Source organism: Pseudomicrostroma glucosiphilum (assembly GCF_003144135.1).
Source record: "Pseudomicrostroma glucosiphilum strain MCA 4718 unplaced genomic scaffold BCV69scaffold_12, whole genome shotgun sequence".
Classification (NCBI taxonomy): Eukaryota; Fungi; Basidiomycota; class Exobasidiomycetes; order Microstromatales; family Microstromataceae; genus Microstroma; species Microstroma glucosiphilum.
The window spans coordinates 1-25,709 of NW_020289924.1; the positions used below are offsets into that span (position 1 = coordinate 1).

A 25,709-nucleotide genomic window follows, 5' to 3' on the forward strand; every position below is an offset into this window, starting at 1 on the left:
AGAGCCACCCACCCGATACTAGACCCTCGCAAAGAGACCACCAATACCAGCCAAGCACCACCAGAAGCGAACAGAAACATTGCGGGACTTGCGTTCCGACTTCTCTGCCCTCGTCGTGCTTCCATTGCCTCGCGAATTCTTGACTTGGCTCGCTACCATTCTCCAGTTACGACTCGCAAACACAGAAGGCACTTACGGACGCTGCAACCCTTTCGAGAGCAGCAACACCCACTTTCCTCTCGCCGTTGGCCCCCACAAGACAAGTACCAGCTTTGCATCAAGACCTTCCCTTCGGTGGTCATCATGCGAGATCACACATATGCCAAACTACCAGCGTAGGTGCATGACTCTATTCGTGCTATAATGCGAGATAAGAAGCAGACATGACAGCCCGTGGGGATATGAGCGCTCAATCAAAGCTTCGTGTCATCGACGACCTCCTACATGATCTCATGAGGTTGGCAAGGAAACGGCTCCTAGAAGTGAGTGATGGGAAGAAGCCGTCTCCCTCCATTGCTCAACTCCATCTTCCCTTGGCCTCTCAATAGTTTTGTTCGATGTCCTGGCACAATGAAGGACCTTTTGGCTGCCATTGGAAGGCTGCCTTTGTCTGCGTGGAGCTGACGGGCACGTCAATATTGATGAGCCTGCCGACAAACCCAAAGAGATCCGTGGCGTCTTGTGCGCTGACACTCCTCGTTGGTAAGTCCAGAGCCTGGCCAATCGCAGTAGATATGTCCTTCCATGCGACCCCACCTTCCGCGATGGGGTGGAGCTTGTTCATCCAGGGCCGCTGGCCCGCGGGAGCCTCGATGAGTAGTCTTAACAAAGTAGCAATGTCTTGAAGATGTGTGGCAGGCCAGCGTTGAGAGCCGTCTCCTACGTAGGGGACAAATCCATTCTTCCTTGCGTGATCCATCAAGATGGGGATCAGGCCCGTCTCACCGGCTCTGTGACAAGACGGAGGAAAGAAAAAGGTCGCGACAAAGACATCTCGAGCAGCAAGAGCTTGTGCAGCCTTGAGACCAGAAGCTCGAGGATTCATCTCGCCTCCGACAGGCCAGGGTGAGTCCTCGTCTATAAGGCCAGCAGAGCCCGAGAAGGCATAGGTGAGGGCTCCATTCGATACCAGTAGCGGCTTCTGTGTACCCACGAGTGCTGCACCGAGAGTTTCGATGGCGCGGGCTTCTTGCATGGCGGCTTCGACCATGCCAGCCTGGCTCGAGGCGTCGAAGGCTAGATTGATCACAGCATCGGCCCTGCTGGCACTGTCGGAGAGCAGTCTAGCATCCGAAAGATCTCCATGTACCACGTCAGCTCCCAAGGTCTTGATCTTTGCGGCAGACGCGTCTGATCTCGCGAGGGCAAGCACCTGATGTCCATGCTGGACGAGCTCGGGCAAGAGCATTTGGCCTATACCGCCAGTGGCGCCAAGTACAAAGACGAGCATGATGGAATATCGACGTGTGGTTCGTCGCTGTACGCCCTACCACTTCCGGAGAAAAGTTTGAGAGAGAGGTATAGCTTGCACACTATGTGCTGAGCTCTTGCAAGCTTGGGCCGCCGTCATCTGAGCTGCACTGAACAGGCCAGCTGAGAAGCTCAGCTTACCCGCTTGGGAGTCCGCTAATCAGCTTACCCGCTTGGGAGTACGCTATTGTTGGTTTAGCCGGATCCAGAAAGCCGATCCGCTGCTGTTGCATATGACTAGCGTAGAGTAGTACAGGAATGATTTTGCTGGTTGCCATCGCCAGAGAACACCAGACAGAGCCTCGAACACGAAAGGAGATGGCAAAGACGGGGATCCGGACGCACTTGAGCTCGTACCCTGCTGTTCGGGCCACGGGTTGCTGGTACGTGGGTGTATACCCAAGGCTGCTCTGATGGGGCAGAAAAACAGGAGCTAGGCTACGAGAGTCGAAGTTACAATTACAGACGTCACAATTGATGGGACGACGGCAGCGCGGAAGAGGAGCTAGTGTGGGGAGGAGGCGGAAGAAAGACATCAAATCAGAGTTTTGTCTAGGGCCGTGCGAGAGTGGCGGGCGGAGTGGCAGTGGAAGCAGCCTCCGCTCCGACCCTAATTTCCTTTCCGTCTGTGCCTTTGCCTTCTTGTATCGCCATTGCTGCTAGCAGCCAAAACCCACCTTGTCTTCCTTACCACCACTTCTATTAACACTGCTTTTTACCACAATCTCATACCATCCTGCTACCCTCATAGCCAACCCGCTGCGCATTTGGGTTCCGACGCCCGCACGTACCGAAAACACTCCCTCTCAAAGACACACACACGCAGATACAAACAACACATCCTACCAACTCTCCACGACTCTCCGCACAAACAAATGCTCACGTCGTCATTCATCTCTCGGTCTCAATCGTCTTTGATGGAGCGGTCTTCGTCATGGTGCCAGCACCAGGCAGCACTTTCACCGTCCGCGAGTCCACCGCAACGACTCTCAATTCCGGGAGTCCTGAGGAGCTTTGGCTGTCGCCGGAACCTGGGCGTATTGCAAGTCCCATGGCAGCTTGTCGCAACGACCAAGCTTTTGGATACTGGGTTGCGATAGAAGATGATCTTTCGAAGACCCACACAACCTTGACGCATACTAGATCCGGCAGCAAGGCCCGAGCTTTAGATTCTACCATCGTGTCATCCAGTCTGGAGACAGACTCACACACGAGCATCTGGGCCAGATCTTCTCGACTATTGGAAGAGCTTTCCAGCGTCATAGATGCTTACTTGGCTGAAGACCCCGAGCGAGCACGGATTGTGCGACACAGACTTGTTGCGCCGCCGAAGCTAGCGGCATCCATAGTAGTAGATCAAGGGACGGGAAAAGTGCCCTTCAACTGGCAATTTGAGCGAAGAACCTTGTATTTGACGGAGACGCTCATTCAGCTCGGCCAGGAAGCTTGTCGGTGGAAGGAGGCCGAAGCCCAGCGCACCGGACTGCCATTCATTTCACTGCTGCCAACGTCGTTGAATAGCGAGATCCGCATCGTCTCCCGACACCGTGCAGACGGATTCCGCTTGAAGGCGTGTTCTAGAATTGCCAAGGCCGCTGCCATTGCGGACGCTGACTTCTACGTCACTTTGGGAGCTCAAGTGCTTGCGACCATCGACAGTAAGCCATTTTGCAGCCCTCAAAATGTCGGAGAACTCGTTCGAACTCGTCATGACCCCTTCCAGCAGCAGGCAACAGGAAAAGTATGCGACGAGAGTGAAGTTCTGAAGGCACTCGTCCAATTATGCTCCCAGTCACTGGCGGCCGGTTGTCAAGACGGCTTGTTGGCGGCAGACTGGGGTCGTTTGTTGCTCCCCTACAGGCTGGAAAAGAGCAAGACGAATCGTGGAGAGGCTCAAGTCGTATTTTCTCCAACGGGATCATACTGTGATGTCCGCGAGGGTCAGCAGGCTTGTGCAACGGCAAACGATGGGAGCAGGGCTGGGCTCTCTGGGCAAGTGTCTCCAGCCTTTCGATTGGAGCAAATGCCAAACTCAGTCTTCTTCCTGCTGGGCTGGATCTTACACGTGCTTGAAGGCCTGGAAGAGCCCGCCAAGAGTCTGCAAGAGACTGAGCACTCAAAGCCAAAGACTGCTCGGTCTCGCGAAGAAGACCAGGATGAGCGTGGCCCCTCGGAGAAGCACATTCGCAAGCGTCGAGAGGATGATATCGCATCGACTAGACGTCCCGAGGCCAAAGGTAGCTCTGGAAAGCTTGCACACTCAGGCAAAGACTCCACTGACAGCGGCACCGAAGGCCTGCCGCTCGTAAAGTCCTACGTATGTACCTTTGGGCCTATTCTGGGCGGGACCTTTGCTGGTCTTCATCGCTGTGTGGTGGACAGGGATCATCTCGAAGGTCACGTGGCACGGGTCCCATCACATGAGTCAAAAGGTCGGCCCGCGTTCGGCGTCCTACCTGAATTGGGCGCGAATGACTGCCTCGCCTTGATGAAGGTTCAGAGAGTGCCTCTCATGCCAGAGTCTGGATCGTCTTTGCCTGAGCCTAGATTCGAAGAGGCAGACGATCCCCCCGTGAGCGAGGAGGACCGCGAAGGCATTCGGAAAAGAACCGAACAGGAGATTCGGATCTTCCAGCACTGCAAACATCTCCAAGGCATCCTCATACCGCGGCTATTTGGTCTTGTCTCCCCCGACGAATATCCCCGGTCCAGCTCTTTCAAGCTGATGCTCCAATACCTGCGTGCTGCGCCGATAGGAACGTTGCTCCAGGAGCAGAAAGATCTGTGGGGCCGCGAGGTCTGTCACGCGGTCGAGGCAGCCTTTGAGGCATTCCACGCGCAGCGAGTCTACCATGGGGACGCCAGCACAGCCAACATACTCATTGAGTGGAAGCAAATTGCCTCGACGAGCTCAGGCGATCCCTTCGCGCACGCAAAGACATTGGAGGCTTGGGACTTGCGCCCTGTGATACGGGAAGCTCAGGCCCGGATGCAATTGAGTGACAGGGCTTTTGCAGCCGCAGCACGCAGAACAAGAGAGCATGACGAAACAGTAGGCCATTCTGCTCTCGCACTTGAGCTCACGGAGTTACCATTGAGCCTCCTGAGGGCTGCGGTCAAGCCTCATGTTTGGCTCGTCGACTTTGCTGACGCTGTCATTGTCGAGGACGGGCGAGAAGGAGACTCCCTCCTTGCTTCCGAAGCCCGCAAAGTCAAGCAGATGGTGCAACGATGGGCCAGCGAGCGCATCATCGGGGCACTATAGCCAACCAACACCTTGCGACAAACACACTTCGGATGGGATGGAGAGGAGGGAAGAAGCGAAGGCATGAGTTGACTCGGAGAAGAGAGATAAAGGCTAAAGGTACAATGGCGATCGGGCAATGGCCTGAGTGCCTGCCTCGGATCAGAAGCAGGCACTCAGCACATCCCTCCTTCTCTCTTCGGTTCGAGCGGCGGCCGATGGCGCCATCGAGAGCGGGTCCTGTAGCATCTTGAACAGGACTGCGAAGGTGCTCTAGGTGTCAGCGGAGGCGCGCTCGGATGGATGGATGGATGGATGGATGAGTCGGCTCTGGGACAACGACAGCGTGGTGATGGCTTTCAGGTGTCTAGTTGTCGTGGCAAAGCACTCATGTCCTTCATGCACCATTCCATATATCACCAAAAGTACGAATCGTCAGTCTCGCAGGTGCTGAGGACGAAGCGGCTCAGAGGCTCAATGTCTTTGAAAAGGAATTCTTATAGAGCGGTAGATGTTTTTCAGACGATACGTGCGATATACGCATATGCGAAGTGTGGGAGGAGATGTCGCAGAGACGGTCCCTGATAGCTCATGCTCCACTTATGTCTATTCTTGTCTTGTTGTCGAAGGTGCCGACACTTCGTGAAGCCGACGCCATGGTCTGCTGCTGCGGATGACATGCGCTCCAAGGCATTCGTCTAGCTTCCATCTACATCAAGCAAGGATTGCGACTCCTGGATGTGATCACGTCGTGGTGAGCCGTAGCAAAAGAGGTCGCACTCACTCGCCGCCATCGCTGAAATGTAAGCAATCTCTGAAATGAGTTGCTCCTTCCGGCAGCAAGATAGGCGCAGAGCGAGCGAGGGAGGCGAAGCTGACTGCGTCTGTCTGGCCTGTCGCAAAGGCTTTGTCTGCGAGCGTGAAACTGTCCTACTACCCTTCGGACCACAATCAGCACTGCGCTGCTGTTGCTTTCGTCGACTATACGCTCACCCCTTGTCATGGTGAGCTGCGCCATCAGCGCTTGTAGCGTCTTCGGTACATGCCTTCAGAGCACTTCAGGGAATGGTACCGTCCCAGTCGCTCAGTCCAGTGCGATTGACTCCGTCGCCACGTCGACCTCGAAGGCCGGTGGAGAAGTGCGGGGGCCTGTCTCCATCTGCTGAACCGGTGGACCGTCCAGCAAGTTGGGCTGGTTGCACGGATATCTCGGAGCCATTGTGACTGATTTTTGCTCCTATGCCACCTGTGCCTCCTTTCCTTTTGAAGTTCTCGCCTCGCAGCGGATTGCCGTCCAAAACAAGCCCAAGCAGTCTTGTTGGTCCTTCGGCATGAGGGGCTGCATCGACTGACGAAATGCGTACAAGTTGTCTGGCTTGTACGGCGAAGGCGGGAGCAGGTGACTCTATCGATGTAGCTGAAAGCATGTGTGTCCGTCCGTCTGGAAAAATCGTGCGATTAGACCCAAACATCTGCTCAATGTGTTGCAGATCATCGATCTCGCATCGTTGGAGATCAAGCGCTCGTAGTGTGGGGAAGAGAGAAGGTGTCGAAAAGGGCGAGCGCGACTGGATAGGTCGGTCGCCGTTCAGATCAAATACGTTGTCGTTGATACGGTTGCCACCGAGAGATAGCTGCGAGAGGTCTCTAAGCTGTCCCAGCCAAGTGAGAGGAAGAGGACCCCTGATGAAGTTGTCACTGAGGTCTAATTCCAGCAGAGCGGGCGGCCACGTATACGGAGTGGGCGTACCAGACCCCTCGGGCACGGGAAGCCCCAGGGTGGCGTTACCCAGGCGATTGTGTGCAAGTCTGAGATAACGCAACGATCGCATGGGCTGGTAAAGCTCTGGGCCAACGGGGGCGGCGGGGCGTTGCCGTTTGGTCGGACTGTCGGGGCGTGCAAGAAGACCACTCCACATGCCCCCATCCTCGTCCGCGTTCTCGTTGTCCCAGTCCCGACGCTGTTCTCTCGCAGTGGAGACTTGGGCGTCTGTCCAGAGTGTCTCGAGCTTATTGTAAGACAGGTCGAGCTCAATCAGGCAGTCGAGAGAGCAGACACAGACTGGAAAAGAGGTAAAGGCGTTCCGCGATAGGTTGAGGGTAGTCAGGTTGATGAACTGAAAGAATGATGGCGGCAACGATATGAGACAGTTGTTGTGAATCTGGGAGAGCAAAAGGGAGTTCAGCCGTCCTCGCTCCTCTGGTAAGAGCGACATCATGCACTCACATCTAAACGAACCAAGCTGGCAAACTCGGCCAGCCTATCATCGACCGCTTGCAGCTCGCCGTTTGCGGCCGCCAGCGTCTGTAGATCTTGTCTCTCATACCACGCCCTTCTTTCCCCGATCTTTTCCGACCCATCTTCGTACCATTGAGGTGCATCGGCATCCAGCAAGGTGAACAGGGAAAGCGGGAGGGTCCTGAAAGCCGGCTGGCGCGAGGAAAGATTCAATCTGCCGGTCCAGCAGCTCTTGAAGAGAAGCTCGCCCTCTGCACGTTGGGATATCCAAAGGTCGGACGAAGCAAGCGACTCATCGATGCTAGGTGCTGTCTGCCCTGCCGTCAGATCTTCTCCTTTCTTCTTTGGCGTGCCGAAAGGCTGAATGAGGGCATCATCGTCTGCGGACTTGGCTGAGGATAGCTTCGCAGCTGCCCTACGTGCGGCCAAGGCTGCCTTCACAGCTTCCGACATGCTCAGGAAATGATTCGAATATGCTTGCCGCCGAGGTCGGTATCTGCTGTGGAAATGGCAAGGCCGCAGATCTGCGGAGAGTTCCTCCCAAGGTGTCGCAATCTACCGCCCCCACAAAGCTCGATCACAACGGAGAATAGTGGCCGGCCAAAAGTCGAAGGATGAAGTGCAACGAGGCGGAGGCTTGTGGAGACTGGCGTTCACGCAGCTGCCTTCTCAACGCGAGGGCACCACATCTAGACGCGGAAAGGGGAAAAAGGAACGGAACGGAACGGACAAAACCCGGCCTGGGTCGACCGGGCTCAACATAGATGCTCTCAAGGCTGCGGTGCGTTGCTCTCGGGGTGTCTCTCTGTCGCGCAAACCGCCCTTCGACGGTAGCAAAGTAGGATTCCGTTCTTCTTTTCTTCTCCTCTCCTCCCTACCTTCCTGCGCATCTCCACACGCATCGATACAAGTGCACCACCTGAAGACTGATCATTGATACACAGTTGACAAGCCTCGCAAGATCATACTTTCAGGCGTAGCGTCTGACCATCAAGGTCGTATTGTCCCCAGGGACAGGACGCTTGACCATCTTTGAAGATACAGCCCGTTCACCAAGTGCCGTCAATAAAGCACTACGACAGATGTCAGACGCAACTCTTGTACCTCGAGCTTACCCTCGTCAAGACGACAATGAAATTCACTCCTACCATCAAGCCAATTTAAAGACCGAGCTCGAGACGAAGAGAAGTCTACCTGACGAATATGACCGGGTCATATGCAGTCAGACCAATCATGGTGCCCCAGCTCTCGAGGCTATCACACACTCACCCAACGCTACACTTCACGATGTCACGGGCGAGCCTCAACATGCTAATGTGCTATCGAAAGCTGTGAGTTTTTACTGACGATTGGTGACCTCTAAGCACCTTCGCAAAATACAAAAGCTTTGAGATCCCCCTCTGACGAGGTGCATGTTGCCCTTCACTGATAGATCATGCTGCTTCAAGTCATGGGACTGATACTTTCTGACCGGACGAAGGGGAAGATATCGCCGCAAAACCTCCTTCCACTCCAGGGTAACCTGTATCTGCACCTCATAGATGGCAACACTAGAAGAGCACTTCTGCGGCCCACGCGAGAAGACCTCCATAATCTGGTCCGGGCATTGGAAGCTGGGCTCGCGCAAGAGGAGCAGAGATTCAGAAGAGCAGTCGCTTTAGATTGCACTGCCTCTGGCTGGCAGCCGGACTGGCACCAGCTCATCAGTGACAATTGGTCGCGGAAGGTAGACGCTGGCTTTAGGCAGTGGCAGTCTTTCGAGTATCAATTCGACATCTTCAATCTGGAAGCAGATACGATCTGCCCAACCAAAGGTGTATCCGGCGTCGAGGTATTGACAGAAATGCCAGGGCCACGCAAGTACCCTAATTCCTTAGAAAGAGATCTTGCGAAGGTCTACGCCCCACTGTCAGTCTTGTCGGTGATCGTGGTCGCCGTCTCGCAAATGCACTTTGTGAGCAAGACAGTAAGAAATCGAGGACGTCACAAAGCAAGACTCCGTCTACATCGGGGGACGACTATTCAGGGGCCAAGTCGGAGATGTCGCAAGGCTTAGGCGATCCCTCGCGCAAGTCAGAGCATTGTGAGCGCAGTGATAGCCCGCCCAGCGAGCATGGCAGCCTCTTAGACACCTTCGAGCGAAGCAGCCCTAAGCCTGAGATCGATCAGACCGAGTTGGGTGGTCATACAGGAGAACAAACGAGGGAACTCCCACAAATGCCTCACGAAGAAATCTGGCATTACCAATGGAAGGCTCTGGGCTCCGAAGAAGATGAATTCGCTGGATACTGCTCGCGAGGCTCTGATTCAAGCTCATCCAGCTGAGGTCCTCCTTGCCAAAGGAGTGGACAAACGCCTCCTCGTCAAGAAGGCCTGGATCAGCTTCCTGCCTCTGGGGCCAGCAGAGAAGAACTTCTGGCCAGTTCTAACGGGTCGCAAGAAGCCGCCAGCGGAGAAGTGCTTCAATTGCAATCGTACCAAGGTCAAAGCCCTCGCTATGCCTACGATGTCGCATCGCTACGAAGTGCGCACTTTGATGCCTCATTTTCTGTTCAGCTCAAACCCTCTTGCCATGGCCACTCATTGTGGCTGCAACTGATGGAGCTCTCGCCAATGAATCTGCGAGAAAGGACGAAATGGCGGCCACCACATCCACAGGCACCTCACTGACGGCAAAGCCAGACGAGCAAGTGTTCGACCCACCCGCGCCGAACTTGTACAATTCGTGCAGGTGCTTGAGGATGCTCTTGCAAGACAAGGCGCTGATAGCCCCCAAGGAGCATGGCAGCCTCGCTGGGAGCAGCCCCTCAAACAAGTCTGGTCTCGAAGGAGACGATCGGAACGGTATTCCTGCCTCACTACGAGTACCAGATCGACTTTTTCGAGCTCAGTCCTATGACGATCTTGAACGGCAAGGCACCGCGGTCGTACCAGGCGCTCACAGAGGCTTCGGGCGACAGGACGTACCCGAATACCATGGAGCACGGGCTCGAGACGTTCAAGGCGCCACTGTCTATCTTGTCCGTCGTGGCAGTAGCAGTCTCACAAATGTGGTACATCAGCCGATCATTGGAACGACGCTACCAGCCCGATTTTCTGGAAGACCTCGACATCATGTCGTATGTGATCGACGTGCTGAAGACTCCTGAACATCACGTCTTTCGGGAGCTTCAAGAGGCCTTCTGTCCTCGCGCCCTTGCCTTCACCAGGACCGACCTCGAATCTCCTTAAAATACGACAATGGCCCACAACCAATGCTACGAGGTTGACTACTCCAGGAGTCGCTCTTCCGAAGTTCTCATCGAGCCCACCACACGACGATCGAGAGAAATTGGCAGGCGCTCTCTACAATAGGAGAGCGACCAGACGTCTGAGTGCACGCGCCCCGGAGACGCCAGTACTCAAGGTGCGGACGAAAGCGACAGTATCAGCGCTATTCTCTGCCTGACCCAATAGACAGGTCGGACTCACGAAGAAGTGAAAGTCACTCAAGCGGTCAAAAGATCCTCCATGTGTATTTTCGGCCTTCCCCCTTTGTTTCGTCACTCTAATACACGCACACTTGTATCACCTCTCCATCGCTCACGCCCTGGTATACGAATTCTATTGTTACAGATCGTGTGCATCGCTACTCCTGCACCTCGTTTGCCTCCTGTTCTGAGTCTCGACTTCTCAACCGCTTCATCGCCCGTGCCTCTTCTTCGCTTTCGCCAGCGGAAGGGACCGTGGTGGTGCTACTCAAGGGATGCACCGTGCCGCTCCCATCCATGCGATGCAGCGTCTCTCGTCCATCCCCCTTCGCTTCCGCATCTGTCGCCTGTTCTTCATTCAATGATGTTCCTGTACTCTGCATAGCTGCTCCCGAGGAGGTGACTTGGTCCAGCTCGTCCACTCTGCCAGTGGGTACGCCCAGTGGTACATGCATCGACCCTGTACTGCCAGCACTACTTGTCGTCGCAGGAGGCATTGCCGAAGCATGGTCGACAGAGTCGATGGGAGGTTGCTGAGCGGTATGTGTGACAGGCGGTGCATGAGACACAGGCTCAGGGGAGAACGAGCCTGCCGCTGCAGCCCCACCGCCTGCCATTCCCAAGCTGGCGCCGGAGAGGAGAGGAGCAGCATGATCGGAAGTGGTACTGCTGAAGCCTTCCATCAATTCATCCTTGTCTAGGTGCAGCGGAGGCACACTTCCTTCCAAGTGGGCTGCCGCTTCATCGCCCTCTGCCTCCTTGCTCGCCCTTCTCAAGAAGGGAATTGGGCTGAAGATGGGCTCATTGTTAGGGCTTGGAGGGCCAACCATGCCGCTCGTCCTGTCGTATGCTCCAACGCCATTGGCTACAGTCGGAGCGGTACCTGGCGATACGGGAGGAAAGTCTGCATGCGAGGCAGTCATGGCCAGAATTCTTGATAGACTCGAGAGAAACTTGGGACCCGATCGGACAAAGCTTTGGGGAGACAGCAAGAGCTCGCAGAGACGCTGAATGGTAAATGGCGGTGATCTGGCAGGAGTTCACAAGATGTCAGTTCGGACACTCGGATCAACGCCCGCTCCAGTGCGACTTCACTCACGTGTCAAACTCGTCGAGCATACCGAACACCATCAACTTCTCCCTGGCCGTCTCTTCCTTGCTGAGTCTTCGTCCCCAGCTGCCATATCTCTCGGGTGGCGGACGAGTCTTGGCGGCCATGAAGGTGGATGTGACTCCATTGGTAGAGTCATCGCCCTCTCCCCCTGCGCTGGGTCCAGAGATGAGGGCAGAGTTCGAGTCCTCGAGCAAATCCGACTCGTCGGATGAGGAGGAGTCATCAGCGAAGCCGGGACCTGTCCTACCGTTACGGGAGGTAGAAGCAGCACTAGAGAAGCGCGAGGCCAGAGCTGTAGCTGCACCTTGTGATGTCGAGGTAGAAGCGTCGCTTGAGCCGTTTGTTGTACTTCTGACTGCAGCAGGGTGCAGTAGGGGCTCTGGATTCTCTGGAAAGCCGGCTAGGATGTCGCTGATCTTTGCCTTGATGGCATTCTTGAGGGTGGGCCAGTCGATGTCCTGGCTACTCTCCAGTGCTGAAACATCGTCGGACTCTGCGATGTAGCTGATCGCCTCGTCGTAGGAAGGATGATAGGCGAAATTGGCCGGCAGGTCGTGTGGAGAGGGAGTGACTGCAGTTGGGCCAGTCATCGCGGGGGCTGGCTATCCTCGTCAGAGCAAGGTATGACAAGACGGGTGATCTCAGATAGAGGGCTCCAATTGCAAGCTCTGAGCTTGTCTCTGAGCTACAGAGGTGGAATACAGGATGCAACGAGTAGAATGGTGGGGAGGATTGCGGGAGTAGGGTCCTGGCCGAGCGGAAGGGGAGCCACGCCAAGTGTGGAGTCAATCTTTCCGAAAATTTCAACGGAAGGCGGAGCAAGAAATCGCGCCTGGCCTGCGTCTGACGTGGGGTGAGACACACAGATAGATACACACACGCACACACACATGCTCATCTAGCCACCTCGACGACAAGGTCGAGGAAGGTCGAGGATGGACTCAAACGAGCGAGGCAAGGTCTTGTTTACTCGTTAGTAGTACGTACATGGACAGGAACAAGACAGACATTGACATGATCTGGGTAATAGTCTATGGTCCGAGAAACGAATGTGGATCGTGATTGACCGCCTGGGCCACCACGATGAGATCAGGCTCATAGGCCTGCAGCTGGCTGAAATAGTACTTGCTGTTGGTATATGGGCTGCCATTCGGCTCGGGCGACCATAGGCAGCGTACGGCTGCTGCCTCGATGGCATCGGCAATCAGCGAGAGGCCCCCTTACTCCTTCTTCTCCCTTGCGGCAAAGGCCTTGCCACGGATCGTCTTCCACCACTGCGCATCAGAGTCAGGCCACTGCCAGGTCATCACCCCCGCCTTCCACCCCTTGTGCTTGGCTTGCACTACGCACTTTGCGATCAGGGAAGCTGGGATGTGCCCGCTAGCGGCTCGGCCTTCGGTGGGTTTGCCAATCACCAGCTTCTGCAGGTCTACGCCGCCTTTCTCATGGATCTCAAAGACGGAGCTATGCACGTAGTCTTCGCCTACGTCGCTCTTTGTCAAAATGTCTGCGCAGGTACTGTATGTGCCTCGTCCTTGATTGTAGAATTGAATGTTGTACCTGTGGTCGAGGGCAAGACTATGGTCAGATCAACAGTGGCTGAGTCCATTCTGACTGTCCCGTACTCACCAATCGTGCAGATGTCCGACTTTCCGATCGATGGTCCGATACATGCCAGAGCAGTAAGTGTCGGTGTTCGTGGTGAACCAAGGGGCAACGGGAGCCGCCGTGAGGGCATACTTGCCGACGGGAATCTCCGATCTCACTGCATTGACATAGGCTTCCATCCAGCCAGTGGCAGCATGAGATTGCAGATTGGCAGCATCGATGTCTTCCCAGTCAATGTCGATGCCATCGAAGCCGGACTCCTTGGCAATCTCGCCGTGGAGCTTGCCGATCGCGACAGGATCAAAGTGGTTCATCACGGGTGGGGTGTCGTCGCCGCCAAAGGTGCTCATGATGACTGAGATGCCGGCCAGATGCATGGAGTGAATGTACTGCCTGCGTTTGGCTACTGAGAGCTGAAAGAACTTCTCAAGATCCCCTTCGGGGCGCCTGATTGTAAGGAAACCGAGGTTAAGCACGTTGATGGGTCCCAGCTCTTTGGCCGTGGGCAGTGGAGCTTCGCCATCCTTGTCTCCACAACATGCGTAATTGACCCAACGGGGAGCTTTGGGTACTCGCGGCTGTAGAGGAGAGTCCCCCAGCTTCTTCGTAGCCTTTGAGTCGAGTCTCTTCTGGCGGTCCCACCAATTTTGCGCAGAAAGGGGCTTGCGAGTGAATTTAGAAGGATCGTAGGGTGGGCACTTGGCGGCGGCATTGTTGGCGACGCCAGTGATAGCGCCTTGGCCAAAGTAGGATTGCAAGAAGATCTCGTCCAGGACATTCTCCGTATTCATCACAGGCACATAGCGCGCCATGTGACTGACGGCACAGGTACTCTCCGCTTGTTGCTCCTCGTCTTGCTTGAGAGAGTAGAAGGTGAGATTGGCAAAGCCGACTGCCTCCTGATCGTCGATAGACCGGACGAAGAGCTCGTGACCTGGATCATCCAAGAAGGTCACAGTCACATCTGGGTCGTTGAGGTCACTGGCGGAGGGGGGAAAAGGCGGAAGAATAGCGTGTCAGCGACTATTGCAAAGGCTGAGCGCAACGCTGACCCACTCAAGCGAACTCACATGGTGCTCTCGTTCCAGAAGGGCGGTACAAAGGGCATAGCTCGGCCGGCGGGGAGAAGCCTTGCTAGCGTGGCGCTAAGCAGGGCTACCTTGGTGACGAAAGACCTCATGGTAGGGTAGTGCCTAGAGCGCGGCTCTGAGATGCTTGTGTTGTTTGCGGGTGGAGGATAGAGAAAAGTGGACGGAGCGTCGGAGCGCTGTAGGGAATGTGTGCGTACGTGAAGAGCAGTGAAGTGGGGCAATGGAGATGGAAAGAGCGACAAAGGGGCAGAGATGGGAAAGGGACGATGGTGAAGTCTTGGGTACTGAAGCAAGGAGGAAGAGGAGCAACGGTAAAGGGGGAGACAGGATGAAGAGGCCGTAAGTACGCTCACTGACTCTGCCACCTCGTCCATCCGGCGACCCACGTCAGACGCAGGGATCCGCATCGGCACATGCATGCACGTCCATCGTCCATCGTTCCGACGGTGGGCAAGATCGATCGTGCTCAGGGCGCAAACAGGCGTCAGCAAGCATATAGTAGTAATTGCCATTGCAGACGAGCATACTCAAAGATTAATCCCATCATGCTTCCGCTGCGGCGCCATTCACCTTGACTGCCTCATCTGGCACCACCTTCTTGCCAATGTCATCCCCTGCGTCTCCATTGCCGTTGCTCAATCCGCCCTCCGCTGCTACGCTTACCTCCCGCTCAAGACTCAGAGCCTCTCCCCATCCCTCTTCGAACATGTCCGGATCAGTGATCGGATCGGCCAGACTCTTTGCAATTGCTCGCTGCTTTGCCCTCTTGTTGGCCGCCAATGACGTTTTCCACTGCTTCACGATGCCTCCAGCTTGTGAGGGAGCGTACGTCCGTGCAAACAGAGCTGCTTCCGAGTAGCGCTCAGCAGAAAGTAAGAGGGAGATACATCCACTTGTGTTACCCAGCTGAAGGTAGGCAGCAAAGGCAATGTTAGTCAGGCCCTTTTCAGACGCTTGCGAAGCTAGGCGAGCCAGCAGGTCACGGTCTCCTTTGCTGGTAGCCAGAAGCAGAAGAGCAGACAGATCTCCTGCCTTCTCAAAGCACTCCTCGGCCAGAGAGATGTTCCAACGGGCCAAAGCCTTGTCTCCCAAGGTGCGCCAGCGGGGCTCTGAACCGACCTTGGGTCCCGAGCGCACGAGAGAAAGAGCAGTGTCGAAGTCGTCGAGGGAGACGGCCAGGTCGAACTGGTGATCGGGATCTGTGGACACTTCCAAAGCCAGACGGGATTGATCTGAAAGGGATGTGGTGTCAAGATCGACGTCAGCGTGACGGAACGGGCGCATCTTGTTCCTGCAGCAGAGACCACTCACCTTGTGTCTCCAAGAACCTCGCAATCTTGTTCCTCTGCTCTGCCGGCACCCTCCCCAGGATCTCCGCGGCCTCATCGAAGTCTCCCCTCAACACAGCTGTCTGGTACTCGACGACGGCCAAGCTCAGCGCATACGAGTACACTGTGACGTCCTTGTCCACCAGATACACTCTTCCATGGCTTGGCAGGTAGCCAAGGAGGTAGAGTTCACTGTCGGTGTGGTTGATGGTATGTGTAGATTCTCCAACGAGGTATTGCACCCTGTTGTTGGAGTTGGTGTAGAGGAAGCACTCTCCAGTCCACTTGGCCGTACGCACGGACTCCGAGATCTCAACCACGACGTCGAAAGAAGACTCCACTCCCTCGTCATCAAAGGGCTCGCCTGATTCGAGGTGAGCATCATAGGCGGCTCGGTCGAAGCGCAGGACGTAGAAGGAGTCGTCGCTCGTGATGGCCACAAGCTCATTTGTACCAGACCAGTAAATCTACAAGGGAGAGAGCGCCAGTGCGAGAGCTTTGTCAGTATCAGTGAGCAACCGTATGGTCTCTGAGCGCTTTCCCCTACTCACGTCCTTGGCTTCCACATCGATCCTCCTGATCAAAGCACCCGTTTCCCAGTCGTAGAAAGACACAAAGCCTGGTCCTACCACACCGAGCAATGTACCGCCCTTGACGTCCTCAGCCTTGAAGCCGGTTGTAATCAGCCCCGGCCTCTCTTTGAAGTTTCGGAACACCTTGATGTTCCCTGCAGCCTCGCGCACAGCGTAGGTGTTGCTGTCATTGGCCCAAGCAAAACTGAGTCCCGGGCCGAAGGCCTTGTTTCTCCACGCCAGAGCTGTGTAGATGATAAATTCTCCGTCTCCACAGACTGTGACGAAGCGGCCGTTGGGCGAATGCTGAAGAGATTGGGCAAAGACCTCGGTGTTGCCCATCTCACGTGAAGAGGTAGCTACACGCTGACCGTCGGTGAGGGAAGAAGCTGCAAGAAGGAGAGATGCGTAGCGTCAGCCCTCGATCGGAGCTTGCCGTTGCGATGCATCGTTTACTCACCTTCAATGGCTCCGAGATTGGCAGTGGATACCTCGGTACCCTTGGTCCAGACCACCTTTCCGCTGACATCCATCGAGACGCTTGGCTCCTCTTTGCCCAATTTCACCACCACTGCTCCGTGATCGAAACCGAATCCTACATCGTTGCCCTTCTTTCTGTAGGCGACACACCATGCCCTCTCAAGGCCATAATCCAGCGTACTCTCCAGCCTATAGGTATTCGAATGCCAGATCTTCACTGTCCCGTCTTCCGAACCGCTCACGATGAGGGGTAGGGTAGGGTGGAAGATAGCATAGGACACGTTGGACACGTGTCCTGTCAGGGTCTGTACGCAGCTCTTGGAGATATAGTCCCAAATTTTGATCGTCCTATCATCACCGCAGGTCAGGAGATACGGCTTCTCTCCTCCATGGTAGTACTCTACGTAGTTGACTCCCTTGTCGTGAGCGTCTAGGGTGAAGTTGGCCTGATTCGATCCCAGAGTCCAGATCTTGACAGTACGGTCGAGACACGACGAGGCAAAGGTGTTCGAGTCTTTTGGGTTGAAGGCGAGGTTCATGATGAAGTGAGTGTGGCCAACGAAGGTCTGAACGTGCTTCCACTCGCGGTCAAAGTCCCAAAGCCGAATGGTCATGTCGTCGCTTCCGGTGAGAACGTAGGGTGCGGTGGGATGCACGGCCATACACCTGATGTAGTCGGGGTGAGCCTCGAAGCTTGCGACCTTGTCATGTGTATTGTAGTTGAAGCATCTGACGTGGAAGTCGTCTGATCCTGCGACGAACCAATTGTTCCTCGCAATGAACTTTACGCAGCGGACGGGCACCTCGGCTACCTCGAAGGTCTTGACCAACTGACCGGTCTCATAGTTCCAGATGTTCACGGATCCAGAGTACAGACCAGCCAAGAGCCATGGCTCGGTAGGGTGGAAGTCTACCGCCTTGACTCGCTCGGAGCGAGCAAAGAGCTTGCGATTGATGTCAAGAAGCATGGCAGCAAGGGGAATGGGGCAGTAAGAAGGGGGCTTCTCTCGCTCGCCAGGAAAGGTGAGGGCGGGTGATGATGTAGAGCTGCTCGGTGGGCGTGGGTTGGCCTTGTGAGAGTCTCGCCGTCTTCTACGTCTCCGCGCCTGTGAGGATGGGGGAGAAGAGGCGGTACGAGGAAGGCAGATAGCAGTGTTGCGAAGGTGTTGGTTGGGAAGATGAGCTTGCGGGGGGGGTGAGCTGCCTGGCCTGCGTGCGTGTGCGCCTGCTTGTCCCGACTACGCTGGCTTGAGCGAGGCGTGTGTGTGTGTGTGTGTGTGTGTGCGTCTCTGGCGGGGTGGAACGCGCGCAACATCGGAACGGAATCAGCAGTGACCCTGGAGTTGAATCTCCGCTGCTGCCATCCCCTGCGAGGCCACAAATTTTGAATTTCCTTTGAGGAGTAGCAGCGGACTGAAGGCGACGAGGAGAAGGAGCTGCTGCCAATTGTCCTCGCCTCGACTCCCTCACCATTCATCATACCAAGCAAGTCAGTCGCAGGCTCACAGCGAGCGATTGTCGGTATCCCCCTCCCCCTCCTCCTTCACACCTTCCTGCGCCTCGCTGTCTCAACGTCAGCTGTCGGCTTCCATCGCCTACAAGTCACAGGCGAGCCACACGCTGCCACCAGGCCGTCGAATCGAGGAGAATAGACTCTTCGCATCTCATCCCTTTCACTTCTTGGCCCCTCTCCTTTACCGTTGCCCATCATGTCTGCTGTATTCAAGCCCTCGATCGCCCCGGTGCCATCGGCCAACGACTTCCTCGACATCGTCCTGTCAAAGACGCAACGAAAGACGCCCACAGTCATCCACCCGGGCTTCAAGATCACACGTATCCGTGCATTCTACATGAGGAAAGTCATGTTCCTCAAGGACATCATCACAGAGAAGTTCGATGGCATGCTGCAAGAGTTCCCCATCTTGGACAACCTCCATCCCTTTACCTCGTCGCTGATGAACGTCCTCTACGACAAGAACCACTACAAGCTCGCGCTGGGACAGATCAATACCGCCAGGCATCTCTCCGAACAAGTGGCGAAAGACTACGTCAGGCTCATCAAGTTCGGTGACAGTCTGTACAGGTGTAAGCAGCTCAAGAGGTCTGCCATGGGAAGGTGAGTTCACTGTCGATTGGTATAAGGAGAAGCTTTGCGGAATGAGCAACTGACAAAGTTCAATGAATCCTTTCCCCTCTCTTCTCGCTTAGGATGGCTACCATCATTCGCCGGCAGAAGGACCCTCTGGCCTACCTCGAGCAGGTCCGTCAGCACATTTCCCGTCTCCCCTCCATTGATCCCTCGACTCGTACTCTTCTTATCTGTGGATACCCCAACGTAGGCAAGTCTTCTTTCATCAACAAGGTCACTAGGGCAGATGTAGACGTACAGCCTTACGCTTTTACCACAAAGTCGCTCTTCGTCGGCCACATGGACTACAAGTACCTGCGATGGCAAGTGGTGGACACCCCAGGTATCCTCGACCATCCTCTGGAGGAGATGAACACCATTGAGATGCAGTCCATCACTGCTCTCGCCCACCTGCGGTCAGCCATCCTATACTTCATGGACCTGTCTGAGCAGTGTGGCTACACCATTGAGGCTCAGGTGCAGCTGTACCAGTCGATCAAGCCCCTTTTTGCTAACAAGCCCACCATACTAGCACTCAACAAGTCAGATGCGATGCGCCTGGAGGATCTAGAGCCCTCTCGTGCCGCTCTGGTGCGAAGCCTGGTGGAAGACCCCGACTCCTCGGTGATGCTTTGCGAGATGAGCACATATACAGAGGAAGGAATCATGGAGGCCCGGAACAAGGCATGTGATGCCTTGCTGGAGATGAGGGTGGAGCAGAAGACCAAGGGACCCAAGGCCAATGCCATCCTCAACCGTCTGCACGTTGCTCAGCCTCAGAAGCGAGACGACATCGAGCGCAAGCCAGTGGTGGTTGCTGCCGACAGGAAGAAGTTCGACAAGGCGGACCCGGAGCGACGCAAGACTGAGCGAGACATCCAGGAGGAGCACGGAGGTGCTGGTGTCCATTCGATCGACTTCAAGAAGAATTACATCCTGGACAATGATGACTGGAAGTACGACGTCATCCCTGAGATTCAGGGTGGAAAGAACATTGCAGACTTCGTCGACCCAGACATTCTGGAGAAGCTTGATGCTTTAGAGAGGGAAGAGGAGAGGCTCGAGGCGGATGGCTTCTACGATGAGCTCGAGGGCAGCGAGGAAGAAGAGGACGAGGAGGAGCGTGAGGTACGAGAGGCCGCCGAGGCCATCAGGGCCAGGCAGCTGCAGTCCAAGACGCTGAGTCAGGCCAAGAACAAGGTCAAGCACCGCGCTCTGATCCCTCGCAAGATGCAGACAAGGATGCTGAGTGACATGAGCGAGAACCTCAAGGCAATTGGTATTGACCCCAGCTCCATCGAGGCTAGGGCTCAGCTGCTGGCTAAGGCCAAGGGCATGCAGGCTGCTACGGGCAAGCGAGCTAGGCGGGACGAAGACGACGACGATGAGGATGCCGAGATGGACGATGAAGATGACGCTGAAGACTCTGCCGCCTGGGAGGACGCCGATGAGTCAATGGACGTCGACACCACTTCCCGCTCGGCCAAGAAGCTCAAGACGCCCTCGGGCGCTACGCGTGTGCAACTCGCCACTGCCGGTCTGGGCAGTACGACCAAGTCCGGAGGTCACCCATCCGCAAAGGCCGGCCTGGTCAGGAAACCCACGCAGAACCGTCAACTGCAGGGTCTGCCACGTGCGGAGCTGCAGAGCAAGGTGAGGGATCTAAACGATCTCAGTCTGAGGGAGAGGAACAGGAATGCCAAGGCCTCGGAGAGTGACAGGGCCATCAAGGAGAAGAAGCCAAAGTGGCTCTTGGCCGGCAAGAGGAAGAATGGTACTCACAGGAGTCGTTAGAGAGGTCCCTCTCCGTCGAATGTCGAATGGGTCACCGGCAAGGAGGGAAGGTGCCCTACCTGCTCCTTTCATTCTTTCATCATTTCGGCCCCTTTGGGCGATGTATTTCTCATTTTCCTTCATTTTTTCATCTGGCTTTATTACATCACCATGCTTCACACACACACAACACGCACATAGACATAACCACACTGATGCCCGCCCGAGGCGAGCCTGATGATATATTGACTACCGTTGGGAGAGAAAGAAGCTACAATGAGAAGCACAAAGCAGGTCACATCCAGCAGCCAGCGACCGCCAGCTCGGCCTGCACGCCCAACACCTAGCGTCATCCCAATACACAGCGACGCCCTCCTACACCTCTTCCCCCTCTCCCTCTGCCTCTGCAGAGCCACGTGCCTTTCCCACTGGCACATCATGGAAATTGTGACCCATGGAATCGGTGAAAATGTTGAGTGCATCGAGTTGATCCTGCTGCACTGGTGGACGGTCGAAGCGTGTTGGCGCCTCGTTTGCGTCTAGGTGGTTGGGGTGCGTCACGAGAGATTGCTGCCAATTGGGGAGAATGGTGTCCGCTGCAAAAAGAGTAAGCCGGGTAGGGGGTGGGAAGGAGAGGAGAGGAGAGGAGAGGAGAGGAAGCGTCAGTAGAGCTGATTGCTAGTGGCGCTGCGTCGACTTGATTGACTCAATGCTGTGAAGGAGGCACTGCTCACTGCCACTTACTATTTTCGACGGAAAAGTGCCTCCAGGCAGTCAGCCTCCACTGCGTCTTTGCCCGCAAGCTAGTCTCATCAAGATCCTTTGCCCGCTGAAGCCACCAGCGAAGAAGCTCCCAACAGTGTTCCCACCCCCTCTGGTAGAACCACTCCTTGTCCTCGGTCAGGAAAGCCGCCTCGTCTTTTTCCAAACAGGTGACTCGCGCTTTGGAGTGGTAGATCATCTGATCGCACTGTGCCGCTATCAATCGTGGGCGAATCAGATCGCTTATGAGAGATAGGTCTCGCCCGTTGTATTCTTCTGGGGCGAGAAAGGCCAGAAGGGCTGCAGGACCCACGTCCTTTTTATGGGAAAAGGGCATGAGGCAGTCCAGAGGGAGATGAGAGGTGAGGATGAACAGCTTCGCTGGTGGCGACTCTGGTCGGTTGAAGGAGATGATACGAGAGGAGAGGAGAGAGGTGAAGGTCAAGCAAGAGGATAAGGTAGTTATGTACTTGATGGGTGGCGCAGCCGCATCATCGCTCTCCGCAAAGCTCTTGTGAAGGTATCTTCTGTCAGTCCAGCTATCGACTAGCGATGCAGGTAGACCATTTGGAGGTGCCTCTGCGTTGCGATCCTCATCTTGAACTAGATCCGCAAGAAAGGAGCCAATGAAGTGCTTGACGCCCACTTCTCTAGCCACGTTGTACAGACTTTGCATCCTTTGATCGGTCCCACTGCCGCTTCGTGCTTCGCAAGGGAGACCATGATGGTAGTCGGTAAGGTAGCTCACGAATAGGCCATGAATGCCTGCATCGCTTTTGCTCTTGATGTCCCGCAGGACTTGCTCAACGGCGTCTGTGCTGCTCAGGTCGACGCCGACCCTGGAATGGATCCAGTCATCGAACATGCACTCGTCATTGTCTCGAAGGGGTAAGAATTCAGGGGGTGTATCCACATCGAAGAGGGCGTGAACTTGCCATGGAGGAATGAAGCGTTGTTCGACGAGGCGTTCGATCGCATCGTAGAGCGCCTGGGCTCGGGCTTCCCTAGACGAGATGACTTCTTCTGTGGGGGCCGCCCGACCAGAGGCAGCCACATCTTGTGCCTGCAGAGATTCATCGAAGTTATCGATCTCGCCTTCGACGGTGCGATGGCCAGTATGTGCAACGCCCTCGGTAATTGCGTCCAAGCCAGTCTCGAGAGTCTTGACCTTTGGGCTCGACTTTGCCTTCTCCTTCTCTTCGAGTCGCCTTGCTGCCTTTTCGTCCTCAATGCGGTGGAAGGTCTTGCTCTCCAGATTCATCATCGTGATCGGTCTTAGGCCAACGGGATGGACTACCCCATCAGAGTCGATGTGTACAGTGGTGGTGGAGAAGTCGTTGGGTACATTGGAGATCATCGGCTTCACCACTGGCGCCGTCAATGAAGGGGGCAGATGATCCGAGTAGCGCCGAGAGTGGGCGGAACCGGGCCCTGGGGTGGACGACTTGCCAATGTGAGGATCTTCTGTATCGCTTGTGGCCCCTGAGCTCGGTAGGGCTGTCGTCGTAGACGGTGACGTCTGCTTTCCGGTGACGTAGTCCGTCCCGCGCCCTTCCTCCGAGGGCGTCTCAAAGGGTGGTGCGGGATTGAGAAGCTCCTGAGCCAAGATGTTACGCAGACGCTGCTTCTCCTCTTCATTGTACGTGGAGAGCGACTCGATGACCGATCGAGATTGAGGAGATCCTAGGTGACGAATGGAGGGGAGCAATGGAGGGGAGCAATGGAGGGGAGCAATGGGGGAGTATCTGTCAGCATCTGCGAGCGTTTGCGGGACCGCGGCTTGTCAACATGCCGTCGAGCTTCCTCCTAACTCACCCGCGTCAATCACCACGATGACTTTGCTTTGCCTCGCCTTTTGCGCCTTTTCCTTTGTCTCCTGACATCCAGATGGAGTCCGACCGTTGGCTGCGATGAGGCTGGCGGTCTCGTCACTCTCGTAGGATGGGTAGCCAATGCCTCCTAGTCGGAGGCTGCGCTGAGGTGCATTGTGGCTCATAGCTGTTTGCCTAGAGACTCTTTGATGCGAGTCGGAATCAAGAGACAAGGAAGAGACACGACCGATGGGGAAGAAGGACGAGTCTGCATCAAGAATCGAGGGCGACATGGGCAGCCAGAATCCATTGGCGCCCGTCCACAGCGGCAGGAAATGGATTGAGAGTGGTCCGGTGGAGCAACGATGACGATGCATTCGAGACATAGCCGAAGCCAATGCGGAGGTCACGGAACGGCGTGCAATGGCTGTCAAGGGGGCGATCTCGACTGACTAGGAAGAAGCGACGAGATGAGGTCCCCTGGTCAAGAGCCGTGAGCGCTTGCTGGCCGTCGACTGTACCTCCGGGAGTCCGCAGGGCAAGGGTTTTGGACGTCATCGGTATCCATTACACATCACCGTGGCAGCAAAGGGGCGCCCTGAAGGCATCGAAGGTCTCTGCCAGGGCACATGGTCAGCAGCGGGCCATGCCGTGAGTGCCGCGGGCGGGTAGCGAGGATGGACGCAATTACCGCCCGCCTCATCTGTTGCTCCTTGCCTTTACCCGCTCCGCCAGAGTCAGAGTCTCCTCCCCCTCTGCCCCCGCCGCCGTTGCCTTTCTCTTCCGTCCCGCTGGGCTTCCGGGCTTCAGCGCCCTCAACGAGGAGTCCACCCGCACATTGCGCCCACCTTTGGCCGCTCGGCCATTGACCGCCTTGGACTCTTGTAGCCGCCGGGCATCTTCTTCTTCGATGATGGTAGACACTTCCTCCTCAACTTTGACCAGTGGAGTCACCGAGGTCTGATCTTCGTCGCGGCTGACCAAGCTAGTACTTTGCCAGAGGCCATCTTCCCCTGCCTCTTCTTCCTTCTTGACCCCGCCGTCGTATTCCTTGAAGCTTCGCAAATCGCCGACGAATAGGATGGTGTGCGCCCATCCAGCCCACTCTCCCCACAGAGCTCGGAAGAACTCAACGATTCTGTCGTACTTGATTTGCTCCTTGCTCCGGAGGTGGTAGTGCCTAGCTGCAAACTGAAACACGTGACGATCGACGGGGATCGAAGATGGCTGATCGAGAGACATCAGGAGGATGCAGTCCGCCACTTTAGGCCCAACGCCCTGACAGCGGAGCAGATGCGTGCGAGCCTCGGTGTAGGACATTTTCCGCAGAGAAGCAAGGTAGGAGTGTACAGAGTGCTGACTTGTCGAGGGTGAATCCAGATCAGAGGCTTGGGCAATAGGAGGCGTGCCCGCTTTCGGGACCTCGGGAGCAGCGGCCTCTCTGATCTCCCTCATGGTGGCAGCAACTCCATGCTCATCAGTCTGAACTAGCCGTGTATGCTCTTCGCATAGCATCTTGGCCGTCTGATGAATGTACTTGGCCCGGTAGCCAAACCCTAGCTGTCTGAGCTTCTCCTCGACACCGTCTTGGGCAAGGACATGAGGCGACGGGAAGGGGTGGTAGTCAATGGTCATAGGTAGCAGCTCGGATGTCTCTTCTGCATCTTCTTCCTTCTTGACGGGGCTGGACAAGACGTCCGAGCCATACGTATGCTCCAACAATTTCGGACTGAAATGGGTACAAAGGTTCTGCACCATTCCGCCAATCCTGGCGATGTTGTTGTTGGAGGAGCAGATGAAGGAGCAGAGACACTCCCAGGGATCTTGCCGGAGCATTCTCACCCCTTGAAACTTTTGAGCAAAGCGAGCAAAGATGGGATCGCGGGCGGACCATTCCTCGTAGAGCTCTTCAAGCGGGACGGAGAGATTGAGGTAGGAGGAGAGCCAGAGGGACGTCTCTTCGCTAGCAACAGCTGATGAGGTCTCTGAGGGTACACCAGGAGGAAGGAGGGTCCGATGATAGATATAGCCCCTCTCTTCATCTTGCCTCACGAGAACGACTCGATCAGGGAGGCAGAATGAATACTCTGTCCACTCTAGATGTGTCGGTCCAGAGGAGGGAGGCCTGACAGAGCTCGGGCCGTTCACCTCTTCCAGCCCTGGCTCAGTCTTGATACGAGAAGCAGAAGGTAGGGAGAAACCGTTCGGCTCGACTTTGACATCCTGTACGGGCTGCCGTTGTGAGTCACGGACCTTGACTGCCCTCCACCGGAAGCTCTGACCACACTTGTTCGAAATGGTGAGGGGCAGGAGAATCTGCCCCGGCGAAGCCTTGAGCGAGGCGAAGCCGGGAGGCGGCAGAGGTGGCAGTACCGATGTGGAAGCTGAGGAGGAAGCCATCCTCGACGTCGTATAACTCGAGATCCGGAGCAATGGTCTGGTGATGATCATACGAGATGCACCATGGTGGGATGCGCAAGGCAGGAAGATCTGCTCGCGTCGCTCCGACTCCACACACGCTGAAATCCCGTAAAGTCAATCTGGACTGCCTCTTTCCCGTCATTCCGATCAATTCTCCTCTCCATTGGATCCACTGTCTCCACACATACCACACATCCA

General features: G+C 55.7%; 9 protein-coding genes across 9 annotated transcripts; 3 read left to right on the forward strand and 6 right to left on the reverse strand.

The window, feature by feature from the left end:
- Positions 1–541: 541 nt before the first annotated feature.
- BCV69DRAFT_300422 (oxidoreductase) lies at positions 542–1,450 on the reverse strand (the record flags this gene model as incomplete). Its single annotated transcript, XM_025494458.1, has 1 exon — positions 542–1,450. The coding sequence occupies one exon, from the start codon at positions 1,448–1,450 to the stop codon at positions 542–544; it is 909 nt and encodes a 302-aa protein (XP_025346245.1).
- A 954-nt stretch (positions 1,451–2,404) lies between these two features.
- BCV69DRAFT_300423 (hypothetical protein) lies at positions 2,405–4,735 on the forward strand (the record flags this gene model as incomplete). The annotated part of the gene is made up of 1 exon (XM_025494459.1): positions 2,405–4,735. The coding sequence occupies one exon, from the start codon at positions 2,405–2,407 to the stop codon at positions 4,733–4,735; it is 2,331 nt and encodes a 776-aa protein (XP_025346246.1).
- Positions 4,736–5,772: 1,037 nt separating this feature from the next.
- On the reverse strand, positions 5,773–7,406 carry BCV69DRAFT_278295 (L domain-like protein; the record flags this gene model as incomplete). The annotated part of the gene is made up of 2 exons (XM_025491199.1): positions 5,773–6,831; positions 6,942–7,406. The coding sequence occupies 2 exons, from the start codon at positions 7,404–7,406 to the stop codon at positions 5,773–5,775; spliced, it is 1,524 nt and encodes a 507-aa protein (XP_025346247.1).
- A 2,023-nt stretch (positions 7,407–9,429) lies between these two features.
- Positions 9,430–10,420, forward strand: BCV69DRAFT_44253 (hypothetical protein). The gene has a single exon (XM_025495282.1). The coding sequence runs from the start codon at positions 9,590–9,592 to the stop codon at positions 10,100–10,102; it is 513 nt and encodes a 170-aa protein (XP_025346248.1). The 5' UTR covers positions 9,430–9,589; the 3' UTR covers positions 10,103–10,420.
- A 161-nt stretch (positions 10,421–10,581) lies between these two features.
- BCV69DRAFT_278297 (hypothetical protein) lies at positions 10,582–12,127 on the reverse strand (the record flags this gene model as incomplete). The annotated part of the gene is made up of 2 exons (XM_025491200.1): positions 10,582–11,452; positions 11,523–12,127. The coding sequence occupies 2 exons, from the start codon at positions 12,125–12,127 to the stop codon at positions 10,582–10,584; spliced, it is 1,476 nt and encodes a 491-aa protein (XP_025346249.1).
- Positions 12,128–12,486: 359 nt separating this feature from the next.
- On the reverse strand, positions 12,487–14,185 carry BCV69DRAFT_284245 (glycoside hydrolase). The gene is made up of 2 exons (XM_025492976.1): positions 13,167–14,185; positions 12,487–13,097 (listed from the first exon to the last, which is right to left on the reverse strand). The coding sequence occupies exons 1-2, from the start codon at positions 13,955–13,957 to the stop codon at positions 12,758–12,760; spliced, it is 1,131 nt and encodes a 376-aa protein (XP_025346250.1). The 5' UTR covers positions 13,958–14,185; the 3' UTR covers positions 12,487–12,757.
- A 590-nt stretch (positions 14,186–14,775) lies between these two features.
- BCV69DRAFT_261880 (putative SEC27-coatomer complex beta subunit) lies at positions 14,776–17,801 on the reverse strand. The gene is made up of 4 exons (XM_025490705.1): positions 16,597–17,801; positions 16,116–16,525; positions 15,548–16,031; positions 14,776–15,468 (listed from the first exon to the last, which is right to left on the reverse strand). Exons 1-4 carry the CDS (start codon positions 17,582–17,584, stop codon positions 14,780–14,782), a joined length of 2,571 nt encoding a protein of 856 aa, XP_025346251.1. The 5' UTR covers positions 17,585–17,801; the 3' UTR covers positions 14,776–14,779.
- A 228-nt stretch (positions 17,802–18,029) lies between these two features.
- Positions 18,030–20,581, forward strand: BCV69DRAFT_261881 (putative NOG1-nucleolar G-protein required for 60S ribosomal subunit biogenesis). Its single transcript, XM_025490706.1, has 2 exons — positions 18,030–18,732; positions 18,825–20,581. The coding sequence occupies exons 1-2, from the start codon at positions 18,326–18,328 to the stop codon at positions 20,536–20,538; spliced, it is 2,121 nt and encodes a 706-aa protein (XP_025346252.1). The 5' UTR covers positions 18,030–18,325; the 3' UTR covers positions 20,539–20,581.
- Positions 20,582–20,725: 144 nt separating this feature from the next.
- Positions 20,726–25,490, reverse strand: BCV69DRAFT_294738 (hypothetical protein; the record flags this gene model as incomplete). The annotated part of the gene is made up of 4 exons (XM_025493881.1): positions 20,726–21,113; positions 21,262–22,962; positions 23,095–23,254; positions 23,814–25,490. 4 exons carry the CDS (start codon positions 25,488–25,490, stop codon positions 20,893–20,895), a joined length of 3,759 nt encoding a protein of 1,252 aa, XP_025346253.1. The 3' UTR covers positions 20,726–20,892.
- Between the last annotated feature and the right edge of the window lie 219 nt (positions 25,491–25,709).